The sequence below is a fragment of the Artemia sp. Qi Xiang Cuo genome, chromosome 8 (assembly GCF_049724085.1).
Source record: "Artemia sp. Qi Xiang Cuo chromosome 8, ASM4972408v1, whole genome shotgun sequence".
NCBI classification, from domain to species: Eukaryota; Metazoa; Arthropoda; class Branchiopoda; order Anostraca; family Artemiidae; genus Artemia; species Artemia sp. Qi Xiang Cuo.
Window position 1 is genome coordinate 56,888,656 of NC_142801.1, and position 26,968 is coordinate 56,915,623.

The 26,968-nt window shown below is 34.8% G+C and overlaps 1 protein-coding gene and 1 non-coding gene across 5 annotated transcripts in view; one reads left to right on the forward strand and one right to left on the reverse strand.

The window, feature by feature from the left end:
- Nucleotides 1-7,278: 7,278 nt before the first annotated feature.
- TRNAH-GUG (transfer RNA histidin (anticodon GUG)) lies at nucleotides 7,279-7,350 on the forward strand. The gene has a single exon. It is a non-coding gene; the product is annotated as a tRNA-His (tRNA).
- Nucleotides 7,351-12,840: 5,490 nt separating this feature from the next.
- The window catches only part of anchor (integral membrane protein GPR155 homolog anchor), a 192,906-nt gene continuing 178,778 nt past the window's right edge, over nucleotides 12,841-26,968 (reverse strand). For all 4 annotated transcript variants that reach the window (XM_089093622.1, XM_089093621.1, XM_089093624.1 and 1 more), the window contains 3 exons: nucleotides 26,214-26,374; nucleotides 20,632-20,772; nucleotides 12,841-15,895 (listed from right to left, as the gene is read on the reverse strand). In XM_089093622.1, coding sequence (XP_088949748.1) covers nucleotides 15,664-15,895; nucleotides 20,632-20,772; nucleotides 26,214-26,374 — 534 coding nt within the window. In that variant the 3' untranslated portion in view covers nucleotides 12,841-15,663. The remainder of the gene's footprint in view (nucleotides 15,896-20,631; nucleotides 20,773-26,213; nucleotides 26,375-26,968) is intronic.

Sequence of the window (26,968 nt, forward strand, 5' to 3'; positions counted from 1 at the left end):
ATTGTAAATTATGCCCTGGGGGCATATAAGGTTTTTATAGAAAGTGTTATCGTAGAAACTTCAAAAACGGCTCATTCGATTAGAAATTGAAATGGCATGTGCCCATTTTAATAGTCAAAAGTAATTGGAAGGCAATTAACAGCCCTTCAACGCCCACCATTTCCCAAAACACATCCAATCAAAATTTTGAAATAGCCATTTTGTTCCACGCAGTTAAATTTCAGGAAATTATACATTTGAGCAGGACACTCCCCTCACATTCTTCAGAGCAAGGGTTTTAAGTTATGCCCTGTGGCACATAAGTTTTTATTGAAATCTTTATCGTAGGAACTTGAAAAAGTGCTCATTCGATAGAAAATTCAAAGGTCTAGTGCCCTTTTTAATAGTCGAAAGTGATTTGAGGGCAACCAGCCCCCCTCTCTCGCCCACCTTTTCCTCAAATACATCCAATAAAAATTTTTAGATAGCCTTTTTTGTTCAGTGTTGTGGGTTTCCAGATAGAAATTATGTTTTGAGGAGGACACTCCCCCACAGCCCTCAGGGCACGGGTCGTAAGTTATGCCCTGGGGGCATATAAGGTTTTCACTGAACGCGTCGTCGTAGAAACTTCAAAAAGGGCTCATTCGATTGGAAATTGAAATGGCTAGTAACCTTTTTAATAGTCAAAAGTGATTGGAAGGCAACTAACACCCCTTCTTCGCCCACCATTTTCCCAAACATATCCAATCAAAATTTTTAGATAACCATTTTGTTCCACGCAGTTTAAAGTTCAGGAAATTATACCTTTGAGCAGGAGACTCTCCCCACCACAGACTTCAGGGCAAGGGTGATAAGTTATACCCTGGGGGCATATAAGGTTTTTATTTAAATGTTTGTCGTAAAAACTTAAAAAGGGGCCCATTAGATTGGGTATTCATAGGGATAGGTCCTTTTTAAGAGTCGAAAGCCATTTGACGACAAATAACCCTCCGCTCTAACACCCCATTTCCCCAAACACATCCACTCAAAGTTTTTATACAGCCACTTTATTCAACGCAGTTGAAAGTATTGGAAATTAGGTCTTTAAGGATGACAACCCTTCCCCCCCCCCCCCAAAAAAAAACCCTCAGGGCAAGGGTTATAAGTTATGTCCTGGGAGCATGTAAGGTTTTTATTGAAAGCGATGTTGTAAAAACATCAAAAAGGGCTCATTCAATAGAAAATTGAAAGGGCTAGTGCCCTTTCAATAGTCGAAAGTGATTGAAGGGCAGCAAACCCCCCTCTCACGCCCACCATTTCCCCAAACACATCCAATCAAAATTTTGATATATCCATTTTGTTCACCGTATTCGAAAGTTCTGGAAATTAGGTCTTTTAGGATGATAACCAAATCAGATCTTTCAGCGCAAGGGTTGTAAGTTATTCCCTTGGGGCATATAAGGTTTATATAGAAAGATGTTGTAGAAATTTCAAAAGGGGCTCATTTGATTGGAAATCGAAATTGCCCTTTTTAATAGTCGAAAGTGAGTGGAATAGAATAACTTTATTTAACAAACAAATTACATGAATAAATTATTTTCTAAACTGGCCGACGGGGAGCAGGGCTCTTTGTGTCGGCCAAAAACATAAAAAAAAAAAAAAAAAAAATTTCGAAATAACAAATAGAGCATATCAATAATGAAAAAAAAGACACACATGGTAGGAGATAACAGAGGAGGCCACCCCTCTTATGCCCTCCATTTCCCCAAACACATTCAATCAAAGTTTAGAGATAGCCATTTTGTTCAACGTAGTTGAAAGTTCTGGAAATTATGTATTTAAGGATGACAAACCCCCATAGTCCCCAGGGCCAAGGTTTTAATTTATGCCCTGGGGGCATATAAGGTTTTTAATGATAGAAACGTCGTAAAAACTCCAAAAGGGGCTCATTCAATTGGAAATTGAGAGGGCTAGTGCCCTTTTTAATAGTCGAAAGTGATTTGAGGGCAACCAGCCCCCCTCTCTCGCCCACCTTTTCCTCAAATACATCCAATAAAAATTTTTAGATAGCCTTTTTTGTTCAGTGTTGTGGATTTCCAGATATAAATTATGTTTTGAGGAGGACACTCCCCCACAGCCCTCAGGGCAAGGGTCGTAAGTTATGCCCTGGGGGCATATAAGGTTTTCACTGTACGCGTCGTCGTAGAAACTTCAAAAAGGGCTCATTCAATTGGAAATTGAAATGGCTAGTAACCTTTTTAATAGTCAAAAGTGATTGGAAGGCAACTAACACCCCTTCTTCGCCCACCATTTACCCAAACATATCCAATCAAAATTTTTAGGTATCCATTTTGTTTCACGCAGCTTAAAGTTCAGGAAATTATACCTTTGAGCAGGACACTCCCCCCCCCACAGTCTTCAGGCCAAGGGTTATAAGTTATACCCTGGGGGCATAGCAGATTTGTATTGAAATCTTTTTTGTAGAAACTTGAAGGATTGCCATTTCGATTGAAAGCTGAAAGGCATAGTGGCCTTTCAAATATTCTAAAGTGATGGCGGGGCACCTAACCCCCCTCTCACGCACCTTATTTCTCACGACACATCCAAACACAATTTTGAGATAGCCACTTTATTCAAAGTAGTTGAAAGTATTGGAGATTAGGTCTTTAAGGATGACAACCCTTCCCCCCCCCCAAAAAAAAAACCCACAGGGCAAGGGTTGTAAGTTATGTCCTGGGAGCATGTAAGATTTTTATTGAAAGCGATGTTGTAAAAACATCCAAAAGGGCTCATTCAATTGAAAATTGAAAGGGCTATTGCCCTTTCAATAGTCGAAAGTGATTGAAGGGCAACAAACCCTCCTCTCACGCCCACCATTTCCCCAAACACATCCAATCAAAATTTTGATATATCCATTTTGTTCACCGTATTCGAAAGTTCTGGAAATCAGGTCTTTTAGGATGATAACCCCATCAGAGCTTTCAGTGCAAGGGTTGTAAGTTATGCCCTGGGGGCATATAAGGTTTATATAGAAAGTTGTTGTAGAAATTTCAAAAGGGGCTCATTTGATTGGAAATTGAAATTGCCCCTTTTTAATAGTCGAAAGTGAGTGGAAAGTAATTAACCCCTTTCTCACATCCAATATTTCTCAAAAATTATTCAATACCATTTTAGGAATGGCCCTGTTACACCATGGTGTTGTGAATTCCGAATATTACGTATTTAAGGATGACAAACCCCCCATAACAACCAGTACACCAGCGGGAATTTATGCTCAGGAGGTCGATTAAGTGTTTAATTATAGAGACGTCGTAAAAACTTCAAAAGGGGCTCATTCAATTGGAAATTGAGAGGGCTAGTGCCGTTTTTAATAGTCGAAAGTGATTGGAGGGTAACTAACTCCTTTCTCACGCCAACCATTCCCCCAAACACATCCAATCAAAATTTTCAGATAGCCATTTTGTTCGACGTAGTAGAAAGTTCTGGAAATTAGGTCTGTGAGGATCACAACCCCCCCCCTCCTGCCCTCAGCGCGAGGGTTGTAAGTTATCCACTGGGGGCATATAAGGCTTTTATAGAAAGTGTTGTCGTAAAAAACTTCAAAAGGGCTCATTTGATTGGAAATTGAAAGGGCTAGTGCCCTTTTTAATAGTCGAAAGTGATTGGAAGGCTTGACATTTTATAGTAAAGATCGATGTGGGTATAATGTATTATTTTTGTTGTTGTTGTTGTTGTTTAGACCAGGGCACTTTGTATCGAAAGAGTTGTCGTAGGAACTTCGAAAAGGGCTCATTCGATTGAAAATAGAAAGGGCTGATGCCCTTTTTAATAGTTGAAAGTGATTGGAGGAAAACTAATCCCCCTCCCACGCCCACCCTCCCATTTGACTTTATGTTTAAAATCTAAATGTTGCCATAAGATTAAATCAAAATGCACTGTGTTAATGCTAATTCCCAATAAGGCATCTCAGCAGCATCCCAAGAACGACTGAGGGTTTTATGTTCAAAATTTTGGGGCTGCTTCTGCTTTTAAGATTTAACCAAATCAAAATAGCGTAAGTATATCCAAGCTATCAAAGAAAGTAAACAGATTTTTTTGCGATTGGTATCAAGTTTTCCATTACAGGTCAACTAGACGAGGTATGAAACTAAATTAAAAACTTCTATTTGTGTCCAGATTTTTAAGAGGGTGTATGTTGTTAAATATTGCTAAAAAATTTTCTCCAGCATACAAATAGCAGGCCAAACTATAAATCTTTAAAAAAAACGAAAAGATTTAAAGTATTATTTTCTTTTTCTCTTAAAAGACTATTTCAATATAAAACGAACAGAAATTAATTAAAAAAAACTTTTTCCGCAAAATAAGTTTTTCAAAGAAAAGTAAAGAACTCCATTAAACAAAAATGAGCAAAAATAAAATCAAATAATCTACCAAGCGTGAAACTACCCCAAATCAGCATCGATAAATAAATGAAACCCGAAACGAACAGAAATTACAATAAATAACCAAGTCAAACTCAAAACGAGCAGAAATTAACATAAGTTGAGCTCAAAACCCTTATGCCTCCCCAAGGCCAGAACATAATTTGCACTTTACTGAAAAAAATATAAATGAATGTGCATTGTCAGTTTAATATACATATACTGATATTTAGTAATCAAAATCTTAGTATTATTTGATTTATTAAAGTTATAAAAGTAAAAACATTTAAATTTTTTCAGTAAAGTGCAAATTATGTTCTGGCCTTGGGAAGGCACTGGGGTTTTGAGCCCAACTTATGTTAATTTCTGCTCGTTTTGAGTTTGACTTGGTTATTTATTGTAATTTCTGTTCGTTTTGGGTTTCATTTATTTATCGATGCTGATTTGGGGTAGTTTCACGCTTGTAGATTATTTGATTTTATTTTTGCTCATTTTTTGTTTAATGGAGTTCTTTGCTTTTCTTTGAAAAACTTATTTTGTGGAAAAAGCTTTTTTTAATTAATTAAATACAAAAAACAAGTTTTTTCAACTGAAAGTAAGGAGCAACATTAAAACTTAAAACGAATAGAAATGATTACGTATATGACGAGGGTTGCCCCCCTCCTTAACACCTCACTCATCACACAACAGTTTTTTGGCACTTTAACAAAAGTTACTTATTGTTCTAATTAAACGAATTAAATTTCCACAGGGGCTTTTGGTGTTAGTTTTATGTTCGAAGATAAAACTATAGGCGTTTCAACTATGTTAAACAATATGGCTATCTAAAGGTTCGCATCGAATAAATTTGGAAAAAAGTGGCGTGGGAAGGTGTCTGTTTGTCCTCCAATTTTTTTGGCACTTAAAAAGGGCACTAGAACTTTTCATTTTCGTTAGAATGAGCCCTCTATCGAAGTTTTAGGCCCACTGGGTCTAAGCGATCACCCCTGGTTAAAAAACACGAACTGTTTGATTACCTATCAAAATCCAAACAGAGATCATTGAAATATTGATTTTTTTTTCTGCGTTATCCAAATTATTGTATTCATAAAACTTTACAATTTCACGAAGTGTAATTAAACAAATAAAAAAGGTTTTTGTACTAAAGCAAAGAGCAAGTTTAAAATTTAAAACAATGTTAATTACTTTGCATATGAGGGGGACTGCCCCCTTCTCGACACCTTGCTCATTAAAAAAAGTTTCTTAGGGCTTTGAATTTTTTTTTCCAATTGCAAATTTTCTTTAAAAACTTGGAAAAAAGCCAAACTTCACAGTAATGTTTAAGGAACTAAGGAGGAGACATCCCCTTCATGCAAAGAATAATCTGTTCAAATAGGTCTCAAATCTTTTCCTTGCTTTCAGTTGAAAAGCTCTTTTTTTTTTTTAATTTCTGATTGTTTTCCAAATCATACACAGGCCTAACCAAGATATAATTTGAGGTAACGGTCCCATAAATCCCTGGTCAATTGCTTTTAAAAGATGTAATTCAATAATTTTACATTTATTAGTAACGTTCTACGTTTAAATTTACAATTTGAATTTTGGATAAAATTTGAATATACTTAAAAAATTGGCGATGAATAGTAATTTTGGTAAAAAGTCCTTTTTGATATTACTAATAAAGAATTTTGGTTGGATGAAATAGAGTATTATTCTTTGTATGGATGGAAATTCTGTGACACTTTTAATCTTCTACATAACTGAAGCCACCACAACCTCTACAATAGGATTTTTTATCGATAAATACGTTACACATATTTTTTAAATACATTGAAGTGCATAAATAGTATAAATAATGTATAAATATATAATAGTAATGTATAACATTACCATTTAAAATTGCAGAAAACTAAGTTCCTAGCAGTATATGCCACCCCAAGGAGATTGCATGGCGGGGCTGATGATGACCTGCCTTGCCTTTTCCACCTCTGTGCTGGTAGATGTGGGAATGTAACATATTAGATGTATAGAGAAACATTCTAATTAATTCCTACCCCCCCACCCGTCCTCTTTCAACGTTTATCTGAAGCCTCATGAAGAGTAAGCAGTTTGTCCCTTAAAAATGTACTTCTATAGGAATCTACCCTACCCCCACCTAAGCAATGACTCACCTCCTCTGCCCCCTCGTTATAGCGATACGCAATTACAGATCATCAAACGTAGCCTAACTTCGTTACAAATAAAGGGAATCAACTTCGTTGAATCCAGCACTACCACCGTGTGGCATTACTTCTTTTGCAACTTTGAAGCCTAAAATATATTTATTGATACTTTTAAATCAATTAGCTTCTCAGGATTTAAAATTGATTGCAAATTCGTCCTCATCGGGGTAAAGTCGTAGCTTGGTGCTGTAAACCGCCTAAACTGTCACCCAGCCACCACTGCTATTTTGTCATCTGGCCCCCCCTGGAAAACTTTCTGCCGGCGCCCTTGATAAAAATAAGGAATTTAATGGTACTGCCATTGGCGCATCCAGGGGGGACGAGGCCCCCCCCCCCTAGCGTAGTCTAAAGTAGTGTAATTTACTTAGTTAACTCAATTTTGCGTTAATTAAACTTGCTCCTAACGCAAGTTTATGGGATTAACCCATTTTGCCCCCCCCCTAAAAAATTTCGGATCGACCTATTTTGCCCCCCCTAAAAAAAAGCCTGGATCCGCCCCTGGGTACTGCTTTTATTTTATTAGCACGTTTCCTTTAGATGTGACCATGCATTACAAGTTTACCGTTGATTTTCCTAGCTTGTATTTTTTTTTTGTATTCTTAGCTTATGAGTTATATGAAAATCATCAAAGCACTATAACAAATTAACAAAACTTCACATTTTTCAGCAACGATTCAATATTTCATTTGACAAAATAAGCCGTGATCGTCTAGTGGTTAGGACTCTACGTTGTGGCCGTAGTAACCCAGGTTCGAATCCTGGTCACGGCACTTTTTACAGAGAAGAAGACCACAATGAATAACTACTGACTTAAGTCACATCTTCATTAAATTGGATAGCAGACTACAGGAAAGATGTTGACAATTTAATTGCTGATGTCATTAGGACAATTTAGGTCACATTTTGCATTGTAGGGTTTGGACGCAAAGAGCCCCTTTAACAGACGATCTTTAGCAATATGTCATCCATCAAACGCAAAATATTCCCTAGCTATCTCAGCCTTTCCTTCACTATAGCCCTAGAAAGAGCGTTAGAACGACATTTTGGTGCTTATCTAGTATCCGGGCAACATGCGAGAAGAACTGCATATAAAATCTCAAGGGTCCTATTAAAAAACAGGTTTCCGCTGCCTAGTGAGGTATTGCTCACTCTGTGAAAAATATTTAAACATTATTCTTTTGGGGTTAAAGGGGCAAAAAAGGTACCTAGGTTATGTTAGGAGAGGTTGCGTATTTAATATATGCTATGCTTTATCCCCCCCCCCCCTAATGTGCAAATATATAGTCCAAGTTTGTTTCTAAACTATTATATTTTAATCATACTTTGTTTTATTCCATTAGCAGTAACCAAACTTCACTTCTTGCGTGTTGCCCGGTTACTAAATAAGTACCGACATTTTTCGTACAGCTTACTATTTCAAATATGGTCGGTCAGACGGGTACCCAAAACAATCCGTAGACAATTTCTCTGGAAAACATCTAATAAATTTTCCTCCGCCCACTTTTCAGGACAATATTTGACTGTTTTCATCACTGTAGCTTCTTCTATTCTAAACTTGGTTCGCAGACTTATGTTCCTATTCTTCAAAAAATTTTCAACCGTGTAAAAGCATCCTGGGTCTTGACTATTCTACTTTTATCATCGCCACTGCATCTTCCATTTTTATTAATAATACTACCTAGGTAAGTGAAGCCATTTACCTGATCGATCCTTTCGTTGCCCAACATTACCTTTTCACCATCACTTAAGCGCAAGGCCGTATCCCGGGGGGAGGGGAGGGGATTACCCGGTTTGAACCCCCCCCCCCCGAAATTTTTGACCGACTCGAAAATAAGTCGAAAATTAGTAAAATCCAGGTAAAAATCAGTAAAATTAGTCGAAAACTGAGTCAAAAATTAGTAAAACCCCCCCAAAAATAGTCAAAAATTAGTAAAACCCCCCCCTGAACAAAAATCCTGGATACGGCCCTGCTTAAGCGACTTAGTCTTCTTTACATTAATTTCCATGCCTGTTCTTGCACCCTCAGCTTTTAAAATCTCCAAAATCATTTATTTTGCTAATATTTTTACCTAGGATGTTCAAATAATCAGCATAACCTAAATCTAGGAGAATTTTACTTTTCTATTTGACTCCATGCTCTCCCGTAGCACTTGTGTGTTCCTTTGGACAAAATTCCATCTAAATGATTCACATAAGTCCGGACAGAGCGTAACCCTGCTTAACTCCTGATTCAATATCAAACCAGCTACTAACCTCATTTCCTACCTTAACCGCAGCAATGTTGTTCTCATACATAGACCTAATTACTTTAATGTATTTATCTGGTATACCATACAAGGATAGGACGTTCGCAAGGAAAGCTTTTCTGTCGGCTGCACCTAACGGTTGTTAATATTCTATAAAAATGAGGACTAGAAAGGTCTGGTGACTCAGCCACTTCTCAATTATTAATCTAGGAGTGCAAATTTGATCAACGCATCAGATTTCCTTACCAAAACCACACTACGTTTTTTTTATTAAAACTTTGTCTACGGCATCTCTCAGTCTAAGAAGTACCATCATACTAAGTAATTTTATTCCTAAAAACTAAACTAATGCATCTATAATTAACACGCTCACTTTTATCATCTTTCTTATAAAGGGGTTTAATCAAAGTTTTACTAAAATCACTAGATATTTTCCCTTTTTCAAAAATCGTATTCATAATCTTCAGTAATTTATATTTAACTTCACAACCACCAAATTAAAAAAAAACTCATTTATCCCACTATCAGCACCTGAATAGGAAGAATATGAAAGATAGGATAGGAAGAATAGGAATCCACAATATGTAGAATTCTTTCCTCATCGCTAACTATGGCCCCATTCTTATCTTTAACTCAGACAAGTCCAGATTAACTATTCCTACTCAGTTTTCAACATGTCAATACAATATTTTACTATTAAACGGTCTGGCTGAATATTCTAGATCTTCAGCAATTTTATCCATGGATTCCACTTCACACCTCCTTAGTTCATATTTTCATACTTTCTCCACTTTCTTTACATTCCTCTTATTTTCATATGATCTATCACACAGATAGTTCTTGTATGAGCCCCTTCTCCTCTCTATTAAACATAAAGCCTTTTCACTAATATTCCTAGCTCCATTCTTAACTTTCTTCCCTAAGCCACCATCAGCAACTTCACAGTTATTTTCCTAAAATTATTCCACCTATATTCTACATTGTCAAACTCTCGAATTTAGTATTCAACTGTTCCTGGAAATCTTCTCTCAAATTCTCATCCTGGAGTCTATCAAGTCCATAGCTTTCCGGAAGGTAGCTACTCTTCCTATATTTCAGCTCTAGATTAACCCTAGACACTACTAGAAGGTCGTCTTCACTTCTAACTACAATAAAATCACCCCTTAATAACCTAGTATCTTGTATCAATCCTGTCAGTCTTCTGTTTCAATAACAATCAGTAAGGTTGGCCATCTTACCATCATGTGAGTACCATCTATTTATTCTAGCAAAAAAAAATTTGATGAAGAAAGTAGATCATATGCTCATTTATTCAAAATATACACCTGTATTAAACTCATAAATAAATATTAACAAAAACAGATAAAATATATATATATATATATAAGTGGAAGACAAAGTAAGCACCTTTAAACTTCATAAGAGAAGACAAAAGCCTGCAAAGACATATTGCACACAAACGAGATCTAAAAGAAACACCATAAATTAAGCCACCCTATCTCACATCATTTGCAATAAGAAATCACAGAGAAATAATGAACAATAATGCATACATTTTTGTATATAGAAAACAACCTTTTTCCTATTCCACCCTCTTACGAAAGATGTAGCTTATGATAAAGAGTATTTTGTTATACAACATCAATTTCACAGGGCAGCAGTGATGTCAATTCATGGAAATTGGGGCGGGGAGCAACAATGTAGTTTTTAAAATCTACGGAGAAGGGCATTTTTTTTAATGAGAAAATGTTATAAGGCCATTTTTTAAATAAAATACAATAAAAAATAGTATTTTCAAAATAAAGGGGGAGGAGGGGCAAAATATCTTGGGGTGCGGAGGACAAATCCCCCAATCGACGAAACTACAGGACAGTGCGAAACAAAAGAAGTGCGAAACAAATTATCATATTCCTGTACAGTTCTGTTACGCAGATTAATTCCAGTAAGTCCACCTTTCTCTTGACATCCTTATCTTTAATACAACTCAAGAAATTTTACTTATGTGATCGAATTACGTCTAAAACCTGAAAGATCGATCTTTCTTCAGCAAAACTTTATTTTATTTTCATTGTTTGTTGTAAAACATACGATTTTAGTGATAGCATTTTGTGAAAAAGCGTGAGACTAGGCCAAATTAATTCATTAGTGGTGCTGAGTCCGTTAAGTGTAAATTCAAACAACATTATGCTACGAAATACAAATTAAACAGGAGAGAAACAACCATTGAAAAAGAGCTTCTTGTTGTTTTTTTCCTGGGACAAAACCAGTGGCGTCAATTCAAACAAATTTACAAGAATGGGGAAATGTGTTTTTAAATCTATGGGGGAGGGCAAACTTGTTAAATTTTTGTCAATGAAAGTACCAAAAAAAATGTTGCACCCGAAAAGGAGTTTTCAAGTCTAGAGGGAGGGGACAAAAATCCCCTCATCTTGTATACGTAATTTGAGCACAAGAAGCATCTCAAAAAGTATTTAAATCTAGGGGGGGGGCAAATTTGTCATGTTTTCAATAAAAAAAGAAATTTTACACCCGAAAAGGTATTTTCAAAATCTAGGGGGAGGGCACCAAAAATGCTCCTAATATTGTGTTTTGAATGTATTTAAATCTTTGTTTTGAATGTGTTTAAAGCTTTGACGTTTCTAGACCCAAGCGTTTTTGGCGCTTCGTTTTTGCGAGATTTTCGGGGGTAGTGGAAACACTGAACAGAACGGAACTGATTAGCCAAAAGTAATGAAAGAGAGGCGCAGGAGGGGGCAGTCCTCGTCATATAAGGAATGCTTTCTGTTCGTTTTAAGTTTTAGCGTTGCTCCCTGCTTTCATTTGAAAAACCTGTTTTTTAATTTCTTTTGATGTGTATATTGTGTTCAAAATTTCAGTTTCTAGTGTTTCGGACAGCGACGATTTGGACGAGGAATAGCAGGATTTTTTATATATCTGGATTATTGACAAACTCAAACGACATTATGCTACGAAACACAAATTATATAGGAGAGGAAAACCATTGACAAAAAGCTTCTTATTGTTGTTTTTACTATTAATATCTATTGGTTAACAACTTGGGTTAAAGAAGCTCACAGTATCTGATATCGGTATAACATGATGACCATTACATAGCTTTTCAATGATAATTATATATTCTGATACCAAAAAAAAAACAGGATTTCCGTGGCTACTTATAAACTGTCAGATGTCTCCCAAGAATGGCAGTTGAGAGTTCGGTATCGCCTCTCTTTCATTACTTTTGGCTAATCAGTTCCGTTCTGTTCAGTGTTTCCACTACCCCCGAAAATCTCGCAAAAATGGAGCGCCAAAAACGCTTGGGCCTAGAAGCTTTAAATCCGGCCCTGATCTTGAATGCCAAAAAGAATTTTAGTCTTTACGTTAGCATAAGGAAAGGAAAATCAGTTTTAAGTACTATTCCAGAAACATCTCTATTAACATAAATAAACCCTAATTATCATACATAAAGATGAAGCTGTTTCCTGGAGACTTTTCTATCATTATAAAAGTCATCTATCATCATAATGAATGAAGGTAAAGCACTATTCCGAAAACTTCTCTAGAATCATAAATGATGAAAAATAAATAAATAAAAAAAATAATAAATATCGATGCAAAGCTATTACATGTTTCAAATGAAGAGATTAAGTTAAAAATATGCTTATTAAGTACGGTGACTTAAAACGCACAGTACAGTTAAGTATCCAAAATCAAAACACATTAAATGCTAAAGTCAGACAGACCATATATCGTCCAACCCTAAACAAAAGCAGTATCTCTTATTTTTCATAATTGTAACGAGGAAAAAAAATGTTTCGTGGAAGGTTTTGCTTAAAGCCTGGCCAAATAGATTATGGTTATCTACCAACACATAGAGGAATCTTTTTTCAGTGATTCTTCATAAACTCCCCAAGAACATTTTAAGTGGGATCACTGTAAGCTCATTACAGCATACTATGGGCTATGTGCAAGGCCGTATCCCGGGGGGGGGGGTTTACCCCCACCCGAGATGTTTTTCTGACTCGTAAAAACGGAACAAAAATGAATATAAACAAATTTTTTATACATTTTTGATTTAAATTTCTGAAATAGATAGACAGACCATGTATCGCCCAACCCAAAACAAAAGCAGTATCTCCTATTTTTCATAACTGTAACGTGGAAAAAAAATGTTTCGTGGTAGGTTTTGCTTAAAGCCTGGCCAAACACATTATGGGTATCTTACATATAGAAAGCTTTTCTGAGATAGAGCAAGCTTTTCTGGGTGATTCTTTATAAATTCACCAAGAACATTTTAAGTGGAGTTACTGTAACCTCATTACAGCCTGAGGTTACAGTTACTATAAAATTAATTTACGAGTGTCTGCTTGGGTACATGATACAGAACTCATTCATGAAAGAGTAAATTTTACTACAAGTTAATCTGCTATTGCCGTTAAATTTCGCTTCTAAAGATGAATATTCGGATCGCTTCACTTTCAAATCAGCGTTGAAAACCTCCCTTGACCAACCGGCAAAAGTGTGTTTAAAATAAAATAAACTTTACCATATCTGTGGTGGTAAAACATATAATATTGACATTTTTAGATATTGACATTTTTAGATATTTACATTTTTTATAATATTGAAATTTTTAATATTGACTTTTTAGATAGATATTCAAAGCTAGTCAAGGACCTGTAACGTGTAGGTTATTTATATACTCCTGTATGTGTGCATAATGCAGTTCTTATTCATGCAAAACCAGACTTTATTACAATTTAATCAGTTACTGCCACCAGATATCACTTCTAAAGGCGAATATTGGGCTAGCTTCTCTTTCAAATAAGCACTGAAAATTTGCTTCACCAACCAGAAAATTTGCTTCACCAAATACAAATATATTAAAGGCTACCGTGTATGTGCAGGAAAAATGTAATATTGGCGTTCTTTTTAGATTCATATTCAAACATAGCCTAGAACTTAGGTTATTTTGATATGTATCTCACGAGTATAAGAGCTTTTGCATGACGTGGGTTAAAAGTAAATTATTATTACAACGGCATAACTAAATCAAAATTCAACATGACCACTTCTCAAATGACCAATTTCGAATGACTAAAAATTGACCTTCTTCTGTCAGTAGCCCTACATAGCTCAAAGCTCAGAAACAAATTAAAATACTTTTTTCATAGCATACAAATTAAAATAAAATACGAATATACATAATAATTAATATCACATTCAACTTGTGCGAATAATTAAATAAATTAAACATTATACTTATAAATTTACACTCAATGAATTTTTCATTAAATAAATTAGTCAATTTTAAAGCATTTGAATAAATCCAAATTCTTTAAAATGCATACAGCTTGATTTAGAGGATTAGCAAATTCTATATTATGCATTCAGAATTACACCAACATCCAATTAAGTTTTTAATAAATAAATTAGTAAATATTTATCTTTTGAATGAAAATCCAACTGCTTTAAAGTTGCTTAAAACAATAGTACTTCAGTTCAATTGTTAGTTATAACATATTCCACATTCGGTTTACAAGGGTCCACTCAATAATTTTTCTTTATGAAATTAAATATTTGATTTTGAACCCTTAAAAAATAAATTCTTTAGAATTCTTTAAAATTGTGTAAAACTATTCAATTTCAACTTGATATATAGCGTTAGAATGTTGCATATCGAATTCAATCAATTTTTATTAAACAAATTGGCTCATTTTGAGTATTTAAATGAAAAAAATATTAAACTTCTTTAAAATTGTGTAAAACTATTCGACTTCAACTTGATATACAGCGCTAGCATGTTCCATATTAAATTTATAAATTTACATTCAAATTCAATCTATTTCATTAAATAATTTACCTCATTTTGTGTACTTAAATAAAAAAAAACTTACTTAAATTTGTGGAAAACTATTCAGCTTCAACTGGATATACAGTGTTAGGATGTTCCGCATTGTATTTCTATAATTTACATTCAAATTCAATCAGTTTTTCATTAAATTAATTAGCTCATTTTGAGTACTTAAATGAAAAAATTAAATATATTTTAAATTGTGTAAAACTATTCAACTTGATATACAGCGTTAGCATGTTACATATTATACTTATAAATTTATATTCACATTTAATCAATGTTTATCCATGTTCCATATTATATTTATAGATTTACATTTACATTCATTCTATTTTTCATTAAATAAATTAAATCGTTTTGAGCGCTTAAATAAAAAAAAATAACTTCTTTAAAATTGTGTAAAACTATTCAACTTCAACTTGATATACAGTGTTTTATATTATATTTATAAATTTACATTCAAATTCAATGAATTTTTCATTAAATAAATTAGCTCATTTTGAGTACTTAAGTGAAAGAAAACTCATTTAAAATTGTGTTAAACTATAACTTGATATACATCGTTATCATGTTCCATATTATATTTATAAATTTACATTCACATTCAATCTATTTTTTATTAAATAAATTAAATCATTTTGAGCGCTTAAATTAGAAAATTTAACTTCTTTAAAATTGTGTAAAACTATTCAACTTCAACTTGATATACGGTGTTAGTATGTTCCATATTATATTTACAAATTTACATTCAGATTCAATTATTTTTTCTTAAATAAATCAAGTAATTTTGAGCACTTAAATGAAAAAATAAAACTTCTTTAAAATTGCATAGAACCATTTAACTTTAGCTTGATTTACAGCATTTGCATATTCCATTATATCTATAAATTTATATTCACATTCAACAAATTTTTATTACATAAATTAGTTAATTTGATCACTTAAGTATAAATTCCGAAATTTTTGAAAAATACATAAAACTATTCAACTTCAGCATGAATTTCAGCATTAGCATATTCAACATTAAATTTATAAAAAAGTGGCTGATCTAAAAACGAGTGTTCTTGATTAATATGCGAAATTATACCCCCAGTTAGTAAGTGTTTTCCATATCTGACAGCTTCAGCCCGATCATGAGCAAGACCAACCATAATTAACCAATCAACCAACTCTGGACCAAGAAAAACAGAGGTGTACCATTGTAAACGCCACCTAAGATTATTGTAAACATGAAAAATCATAAAATAAGTAAGTCGTTAAGGGCTCAGTATATAAGTAAACTATGAACAATCTAAAAAAAAAAAAAAAAAAAAAAAAAAAAAAAAAAAAAAAAAAAAAAAAAAACGCCTAAATATAGGCTTTGAAAGTTACATATCACAAGCTAAATACATATTCCAGGTTATGACTTCAGACTATTTTTTCGGAACATCTAGAAAAATTGTTGAAAAAGACAAAAGTTAGGATTGAAATAAAAATTCATAGATGATTTCTTAGTATATAAATTAGTATAATTTCTATAATTTTATAGATAACCAACTGTATCCCTGCTAGCGGTTCATTGCATTAAGATGAAAAAAAAACCTAATCTTCAGTCGGGTATCAAAAGGACGCATCTCCATAATTGTAAATTTTCAAAAGAGCAAAAAAAAACTTCACAACTTTTTTATTTCCCTTCTGATAACCGTGCAACAAAAGCGGATTGATATGTATTGATTTACATATCGATCTGTTTTTGTTTCAAGGTTATCGAAGGGGAAATAAAAAAATTTCGAGGTTATTTTTTTGCTCTTCTGAAAATTTAAAATTATGGAGATACGTCCTTTTGATACCCGACTGACGTAATTATTCCTGCATTTTTTTTATTTGTTACTATTGTATGGTGAACATCATCACACTGGACGTTAGTAAGATATTTCATTGTCAAACCAACAACCAACTGTGTATTCCACATTGCCAACTGTAATAACTTTCCTTGAACTATGGAAGTTACTTGAAAGGACATCCACCCAGAATGGTTGTGAACTAGCAACTGGCTTATTAGGTTTGTAAGAGTATTCTTCATGAGTTTCAATTCTATTCATTACTCTTTCAGCATAATTTGGTCTAATGATACTTTTAATATGTTTCTAACTTATATTAATAGCAATGATGATAACGATGCACAGTTACTTCGCTAAAGATGCGTGTTAACTATCTTTAGTAGAAGTTACTACGAAAAGGTAAATACAAAGTTACTTTTCTAGTGTTCCAGCTATTACAAAACGTCAGCTGGAACGAAAAAAGTTACTTTTTTTTTAACTTTTAGTTACTTCTTATTGAGCTTGGAATGCAGCCTGTATCTCTGCTGTTGCTTTATTTCATTGTGATATACCAGAGAGACAGCCTAACTTGTCCTACTTTTGTTTGATTTGTTGCTATTACATGGTAAACATTATCGTATTGGACGTTATTAATAAGATGTATTTTTATCGCTTGCGTTTTTTCTTTTTCTTCCTATGGTTTATTTAAATTAATTCAGTTTTTTTTCATACATCAACGCTTCCGGGCGTGAAGCCGAATATTCAGACTTTTATTATTATTAGTGAAAAAAAAGACTTTTCTGTTATTTTCAATTGTCTTATTTGAAACATTATACCCCTTTTTCGATATTTTCATTTCGTTCCATTTGTAAACAGCTAATAGGTTCAGGAATTGTCAATCCTGAGACTAAAACCTTACTCTGGAAAAGAATTGACAGATAGAAGAAGAAGATGAACTAAAATGAGGATGGTCAAGAGTAAAGCTTGGTTGTCACTGCACCGAAACTGTTTCAACAATGATCACAGTCCCTGCATCAATTTTCACAAACCAGGTCGAAACTTTACGATCCACTTCTACCCAGGACTAAACACTACTTAACATTTAGGACTCTTCGTTGAAGGACGTGTCCAGTTTAGCTCAACACTGAACATACTTAGTGTCCATGTTTTAGAGCCAAAAGCAAAACCAAGAATAAATGTTTAGCTCTCAGATATTTTTCCCACTTTGTGGACTTCCATAGGTAGCCACTTTGGAGTTCAAAAAGTTGATAACTATCAAAAGGGCCCATTTTCCGACCCTGACTCAAATTCAATGCTACACTGCTAACTCTAGTCAAGATTCAAGTTGCTAACTATTCACTACACTGCAAAATTAAGATCAGTTTACAAATTCAAAACACGCCATTTTTGAATTAAACATTAATGTACCTGGGTCATATTTAGTTTTCAAATGAACGTAAACATTATTCTTATGAAAATAAAATTTTTCCTACTGTGTTTTTTTTTTTAATTCATTAAGAACCTTAGCCGTTCTTAGCACACTATTTTAAGAGTGGGTCAATAGCATTTAATTGAAGCATATACTAGTTTGGAAATTAATATATCACTACCGTTCTCAAGAGTGTTTACATAGTTAATTTTTAGTCCACAAATAAGCTAAAATGCAAATAGATTACCCTAACTTGAACAGTCTCTAACATCTTAATAACATAAAGTCGTTCTCAAATGATATATGAGAGAAATTGTAATTAAATGAAGTACATTAAAGCAAAAAGCAATATTTCTATAATTTTCTCAAGCCTCAAACTCTATTTTACTTAGGACCTTCTCTCGGTTATATTACAAGATATGGGTGGGAGGGTGGAGGGGTGGGAGGGTGGGGGTATTTTACTCAAACAAACTTTAAAAACGCATCAAAAATGTGTTTATATGCATTTTTCTTACATTTTTAAGAGTCGGACAAACATTTCGGAAGGGGGGGGGGAGGGTTCAAACCCCCTAAACCCTCCCTCCTGGATACAGCCTTGTGCACAGGGGTTTTACGTTTAGACGCTGTTAGAAGAGAAGGCAAGTATCTTATAGGACGGCTACATTATGTTTATCATATACCACCAAGAATTATTCTGATTTACCACACAAAACTGTTTACGATGATATTTACGATAGGCAATAGATATTTGCAAAGTAACGTTTTACCTGGTTTCCCTGAAGCTATTCTTTTAAAGCAACCCGAAGTTTTCATCGTACCCTTTTACTAAACGGACTTTTATATACGGCAATGCAAACAGTCACGAAATAGACCGAGACGCGTGATGAAAAACAGGTTTACGCTGCCTTCTGGGATGCAAACAAAGGCAAGAACTGTATTTAAATTGTTGTTTTTTTGGGTTTAGGGGGGGGAGGTACCTAGGTTAGGTTACGTATTTAATATATGGTATGCTTTACCACCCCCCCCCCCCCTAATGTGCAAATATATAGCCCAAATTTGTTTCTAAACTATTATATTTTGATCCTATTTTATTTCATTAGCATTAACCAAACTAGTACTATATAAAAGAGTCCGTTTAGTAAAAAGTACCGTTTTCATCAGCCATAGCAACAACGAGGCAGATGAAAACTGCTGTAAAAATTTACAGTTGGAAGTTTAAAGTTTTTTGAAACCTTTAATGTCCCAAAAATAAGATATATGTTATTTTATTTGAAATCAAGTATTTTCTTGTTTTTTTCCTTCATCCAAAACCAAAGGATTTTAATAGTTTTAGACTTCATTTTGAACAGGACTTCTAAGATACACGAATGGCGAATAGCATTAACTACTGCAAAACCCTTTTCTAATTTCTTAACGGCGGAAAAAAGAAAACAAAAAGATTAGCAATTGTAAGCGAAAGTGACTTATAAGAACGTCTACCATAAGAAATATTTTAACAATGACCGAAGGAGCAAACTCAATAGACCTACTTCTGGTGAAATCAGCTTAACTTATCCGCTTTATTTCTTCAGGCTAAGGTTCGATAAATGCTTAAAATTTAGCGATTAGACTGGTGGAAGAGGGACATGCAGTATATCATGATTACCAGCACCCATGTACCACCCTAGGCACTAGCAGCACCCATGCACTACCCTAGGCACTATCAGCATCCATGCACCACCCTAAGCACTAGCAGCACCCATGCACCACCCTAGGCACTAGCAGCACCCATGCACCACCCTAGGCACTAGCAGCACCCATGCACCACCCTAGAGACTAGTTGCACTCATGAATTTTATGCGACTGTGAAACATGTTATAAAATAAGTGATGCTGATGTAGTCAAGTATTACAGCTCCACCGCCATTTGTGGAACCAGCGGGAGGACAGCATAAAGACAAAAGTTTGTGCCTATAAAGTAGCTATTAGATCTATTCTTTTTTTATACAGTTGCGACTCGGTCACTGAAGGCGATTCATCTCCGGGACATGGAAGTCTTTGACCACCGCTGTCTACATGAAATCCTGAGGATTTAATACTTGACAGAACCTCAAATGTTGATGGGCGCACCCGCAGCCATGATTGTCAAACAGAGAAGACTGCGGTGACTTGGCCATGTCCTGAGAAGACCCAATAACCGCATCATCAAGCAAGTGCTTCTTGCGGCTCCTTTGCTTGATTGGCACAGGCGACCTGGCGCTATATATACAAAGTACGAGTTTTCGTGCGGGTGTGGCGGGGTTTCTAGGAGAAACCAGCTCTTTTGATGAAAATCCCCAGTGGTTGTTCACTGTAGTGATTGGGAATTATTATTAGTGATAATTCACTAGAAATAAGTATTTTTGGCTTATCTAAAGTTAAGGCAAAAAGTTAAAAGAAAATAGACTTTATAGTCCAAACCGGCAGTGCTGATCTCTGTTTCACGGCCCCTCATCCAAGAGATAGGAGGCTGGGGGCCAGACATCCTCTGCTTCCACAGGACGCAAAGTGAAGATAATCACCAACGAAATAACTGATTAAAACAGTATTACAAATTGCTTATCGAAATATCTCTTTTGCAGAGAATTGAATCGTTGACTATAAAACTTGACTGAAGAATGACTAAAACAGCTGAAACAAAAAACTAAAACCCTCAACCATCGAACATTAAAAATACTACAATAGTAGCTGTTCAATTCGTACCTCCTATCACGAACCAAATCTCTTCGACATTTTTCAATATGAAAAGTACAGAATTGCTCACACACAATACGTGTTTCAGTGGGAAGCTGATCCCATGGTACGCTTGCCAAACGGCTGCCTCCATACCACCACCTTCGCCATCTAAAACGAGATAAAAAGTTAAAAAAATAATGAGATAAAAAAAATAAATAAACAAACCTGAGGATAAACAAAGACACACTGAAAAAAATGAAGAAGATCATAAGTTGCTGCTATATACTGGTACTTTTGTGCTAGATCACCAGCTCTTAAACTCTCCCTGCTACCATGAAATAGCAGATGGATGATTGCCATGCTGCTCGATCTTCAGTACGTGTTGCAGTGATCTCTATATCGGCTGCAGGTCCATCTTGACGATATCTAAGATTTGATCTTAAGTTGCTGCTATGCACTTCTACTTGTGTTAGACCAACATCATGAATAAGCAGAGGGTTGAGTGCCATACTGCTGTATCTCCAATGTGTGCTGTAGTGATCCCTGCATCAGCTGCAGGTCTATCTTGACGATATTTAAGGTTTAATTTAAGGAACTCAGTTATTGCAGGCTATTTAAAATAGCCTGCAATGACTTTGCTTAACGTTCTTTATTTTCGTTGAATTTATGCTCAATTTTCAGTGTCTGATGTAGCGATCTCTAACCATCAATTATTTCATCTTTGCCCACCGCTTCGTAAGTCCCCAATCGGCTGCAGGTCTGTCTTGACTAAATTGATCCAGGTCTTTACTTTCCCTTCCCGCTTATTCTTCCAATAAATCAGGGGGTTACAGTTTTATGCCTGTCCTGTCAAAGCACATCTGACACCTCCATCAACCGTGATCAAACCAAGCTAGGCAGCATATTTTGATAAGTGTAGAAGCGGCTAAGTTAGTTTTAATAAAAACAATTACAGAAGTTTTCATACTCAGGGATCCGTAAATCTTAAATCTTCTTTCTTGGAGGTGGCCAAGAAAGAAACTTTGAACGGGATGAGATAGATTGTTTACCTGTCTGTGTCCTGCAGCAAGAATTCAGCTTTTTTTTATTCAGCAATTATGAATAGTGGAAAAGTTCACTGTGAAACGTGATATATTTTGAACAAATTGTTTCGTTTTCGCGAATATTTGTGTGTGCAAAAAAAGCCAGCTCAAACCAATAAATTTCATTAACGCAATTCTAGTAAATTTTAGTGAAATGAGTAAAGCAAGTCTTATTTCACATTCCATTGACAAAAGCTGAACAGTATTATATCCATGTTTCATTATATATTATCGTTGATATCGTCATTTAAAGTTTTTAAACGTTTTTAAAGTTTTTAAAGTTTAAAGTTTTTAAAATTTACTCTGTTTTTAAACGAAGGTCATTGTTTTATTTGATTTTTTCTTTCTTACTATAATTAATTATTTTAATAAATTTAATATTATCCTTTAGGATAAACCTGAAAGATTCAGGTTTCCCCCAATTCTTAAGACTAGCAATTTGAATAGAACTCGAACAAATTCTTTTAAATTGCCAAAATCTCATCTTTATCATGCGCAGTGGACAAAAAAAGTTTTCCGGTGAATAATTTTGGTTTTTCTGATGTTGTTTTGAAGTTAGAAATGCGACCTAGGGAACTCTCAGCTGAAGCTCATATGCACTTGTCGAAGCTCCGTCGTTTTATTCGATTTTTTCAGTGTTTTTTGTGATTGTGGTTTCTCTTGTGTTTTTCTTTCCTTCTTTCTTTCTTTTTTCTTTTCCTTTTCCTTTTTCCTTTTTTCTTTCCTTCTTTCTTATTGCTACTCTACCTTTAAACTTGGTTTGTATCAGTGGGTTATAAACAACTATAATAAATAAATATGGTAATTCCTCCTAAGCTCTGGATGTTAAGTGTCCTAAATTGAACCATTTACAATTTTTTCCCCTTAAGAGGATTCAATATATTAAAAATCAATTTGCAAGCCTCAATGTCGGCTTGCCGTCTCAAAAACAAAATGTACATTATCAGTGAAATTTTATTTGCTGTGTGTCAGCAATATTTTCATCCAAAGTGGGTAATGCCACAAGGAACTCCAAAAATACTAAATTGATCAAATGACATTTCCTTTGAGCTGATTTTTGATGTTGTCCAAGCAGGTATAGTAAAACAATTTTAGGGAATGCTCTCTCCCGAACTTAAAAAAAAAACTCTGCTCCGTTCAATCAAATAACAAAATCCACTTTTGAATTATAGAAGTTTCATTAAAACCGAAATATGTATGTCCGGCTCAAATCGCGAGAAGTTAAATGATTTTTATAAGAAACCTGGAAAGTATATGTCGCTTTTTAGTTTTCTAAAAAGCGATGTCGCTTGTAGATGTCGCTAAGTAGATGTTGTTTATTCGGGCCTTTTATCCAAGCTCTGCAAGTTAGGGCAAGACCGCCCAATCAATTCTAAATAGTTTGGGAACTAACATAAAGTAGCTTGTGAATCATATACTTTTGGACACACAAAATTAAAAGAGCAAGCATTAGAAGTTCGTCCGGCTATGATATTATTAGCAGATTTTAGACTCTTGAAGAATGTTTCAAAATACAAATTAAAACAAAAATTGTCAATAAGTATTTTCTTAACAATAAGTATTTTCTTATTGATTATTTTCTACAATTGTCATAAGTACAAAACTACTTATGTCAATTCATTATAAAAAAGTTTATAATGGACGAGATAGGGCGATCCTTTAAAGTATAGAATCTTAAAGGATCACTTAAGATTTCGAGAGGATCATGAAGACTGCAGCGAAAGCTAGGACTGCAGCTAAGAATATTAGTGAAAAAGCTTTATGTTTAATAGAAAGGAGAAAGGACTTGTACAAGAATTATCTGAGTGATAGATCGTATGAAAACAAAAGAAATGTAAAGAAAATTGAGAAAATACTAAATTATTAACAAATGAGGTTCGCAATGGGGGCCGTGAACAAAATCACTGAGGAGCTGCAAGATGCACCTAAACAATACAGAAGTAAAATATTGTACTGGCATGTTCATGTACTGAAAGGGATTATTCAAAGCATACTTAGCTAAGTTGAGCATAGGAACGGGGGCACAATTAGAGATAACGAAAGAATTAAAGAGAGATGGGCAGAACGTTTTGGGAATTTGCTAATCCGAGATAGAGTTGCAGGAAAAAATATAGAGGAAAATGAAAAAGTTTATGAAACTACCTTGGATGTGAAGGAAGATTTGTTTTGTGATGAAGAATTAGCAAAAGTACTAAAATGATTAAAAAATAATAAGGCTCCAGGTGATGATAGGGTGGTAAATAAGTTTCTTAAATATGGTGGCTCTGAGGTTAGAAATAAGTTATTGAAGATTATGAATATGATTTTTGAAAAAGGGAAAGTACCTAAAGATTTTAGGAAAACCTTAATTAAGCCACTTTATAAGAAAGGTGATAAAAGTGAGTGTGGTAATTATTGAGGCATTAGTCTGGTCTCTGTAGGTAGTAAATTACTAAGTAATATGATACTTTTTAGACTGAGAGATGCTGTAGACAAAGCCTTAAAAGAAGAACAGTACAGTTTTAGAACGGATAGTGTTGAGCTAAATTTCACTCTTAGCCCAGCCATCAAGAAGTGCATGAGTTCTAGAGCACCTTTAGTCCTAAGTTTCATAAATTATGAGCAAGCGTTCAAGTATGTTGACAGAAGAACTTTAGCAAAAGTTTTAATCTTGTATAGAATATCAGATAAACTCATTAAAGTAATTGGTGCTATGTACGAGAATAACATTACTGCGGTTAAGGTAGGAAATGAGGTTAGTAGCTGGTTTTGTATTAAATCAGGAGTTAAGCAGGGTTGTGTTCTATCCCCCTTTATATGGATTATTTTGATGGAATTTGTCTTAAGGAGCACAGGAAAGGCAATGGGAGACCACGGAAGCAAATAGGGAGGAAAAAGTCTCCTGGACTTAGATTATGCTGACGATTTAAGCATCTTAGATGATAGGGTGAGCAAAATCAATGACTTTTTACAGGTTTTTCGAGTTCAGGGTGTTAGAATAAGGTTGAAAATTATGTTAGGAAGACTAAGTCATTAAGGCTAGGAATAAGTGAAGATGAAAAGGTGACGTTGGGTAATGAAAACATTGATCAGGCGGGCAGCTTCACTTACCTTGGTATTATTATTAGTAAATATGGTGGGAGCAGTGAAGATGTTAAAAGTAGAATAGCCAAGGCTCAGGTTTTTTTTTCATAGTGAAAAAAAGTTTGAAAAAATCGTAGGACAAATCTGGAAACCAAGATTAGAAGATTAGAAGGAGTCGTGATGACAGTGGTCAAGTATGGCTCAGAAGCATGGACGCTTACAAAAATGGATGAAGATTTTCTAGATGTTTTCCAGAGAAATTGTTTACGGATTGTTCTGAGTACCTGACTGACTGACCGCATTTCAAACAATAGGCTGTACGAAAAATGTGGTTCAATACCGCTCTCTAGGGTTATAATGAAAGAAAGGTTGAGGTGGCTAGGGCACGTTGTGTGGATGAAGGATGACAGATTGCCGAAGATTGTTCTTTTCGGCCAACCGTCTAGGGCTAAACGGAAAGCAGGTCGTCCTCGTCTGGGGTTGGAGTACATCATAAAGAAAGATTTAAAGGAAATGGGAGCTTCGTGGGAGGGTGTAAAAAGGGAGGTTTTGAATAGATTGGGATGGAGGAGGAGCGTGCGTGGCTGTGTGGGCCTCAGGCGGCTTGGTGCTGCGGTGAGTTGTTAGTAGTAGTGGTAGTAGTAGTTTTTCTTTGGCTTCGTATAGGAGTTTTATTAGACATTAAAGAAATTAGTACCCCAAAAACAGCGATCCACTCTAAGCTCTGGAGGATAAGTGTCGTAAACTGAGCCTTACATTTGATTTAAATTTCGCAATATCTGATTTCTTCCTATTAGAAGGCTGTTATTTTTAATTTCCAGTAAAAAGTAAGAGCAATGGAAAACTAGAAAGGAAGGGAGCTTAAAATCCTTAAGCAACTGCTGAAACCTCTATATTTATTCAACAATTACAACTTAACACGTGGGTGTACTGACAAATATTGAGTTCCAGCTAGGTTAGGATACGAATGGATAAATATCAAAAACTGGAGTACAAAACGACTTTAAAAGGTAAGAAGTTGACCAAATCCTGTTTAATAGTTAGCCTTCTATATTCAAGATGAAGATTATGACGAGATAAATCAAGAATTTAATTTTATATTCCGTTATTTTGAGCTCGGGAACAGGGGCGGATACAGAATTAATGTTCGGGGGAGGGGAAGGGGTACTGATAAAACTCGGTATATCTGTATTTTTCACCCTCTGTAATTTCACCATCCCTGTAATTAGTGCAACTTTCTATCGTCTGGGGGAGGGTACATGCCCCTCAAACCACCCCCTCGATCCACCCATGCTTGAGAAAAGGAATTACTCTGTTGGAGCTCTGAAACTTTCACTCGAAAAATGGACATTTTTTTCTTTTCTCCCGAAAACTGGCCTAAAAAAAACATAACTGGAGACCGGCCCGAATTAGAGAGATAAATAAAGGGTTTGAACTCATTTATAAAAAGGGAATATGACTTACCTTTTAAGACATGGAATAATCACAAGCTTGGTATCCAGTCCAAAAATTATAAACACCAGAAAACCTTGTCCAAAATTGAGGACCCCGTCCAAAAATAGTAGTTCAAGGTATATACCAGTAACTTCTTCCATTACAAGTTTCCATAAGCACAAGGCTAAGCCCTGGAAAACAAAGCCAAAACTCAATATAATAGTTTCCAAGATATAATACGTTCCTTGTGTGCTTTATTAAATGAACTAAGAGAGAGCGTGTAAGAAACAAAGTTTCCATAACCGCCTAGTCTAAATATCCATCGGCATAGGACGAGCTAAATTATATAATGTACCTCTATGAAATCACTTACCTCTTATCAACCCGACATCACCTCTTTTTTTGTGAAGATACTTAAAAGAAAAAGTCCTCACCAAAGCGTATGATAGTTGTAACAGACAAAATCAAAGAGTTTGTCTGCTTAAAAAAAAAAAAAAAAAAAAAAAAAAAAAAAAAACACCGCCGTCTTGCATCCCCAGCAAAATCATAAAACACACTGTAAAGACCTACATGGGAAATTTGTCCAATTTCCTCCTTTTATTTCTATTTCGGCAAAGTGGCCGCAGGAATGACCTCAAACATCCTTGGGTGGTTTATACCCCCTTCCTCTATATAATATTACCTTTTTAATTTGATACACTTCTTCAAGAAAGAGACAGTTTATATGAATGTAAAAACAGGACAAAAATACGGTGTGTTAGGCCTCGGTCACAACTAGGATTTTT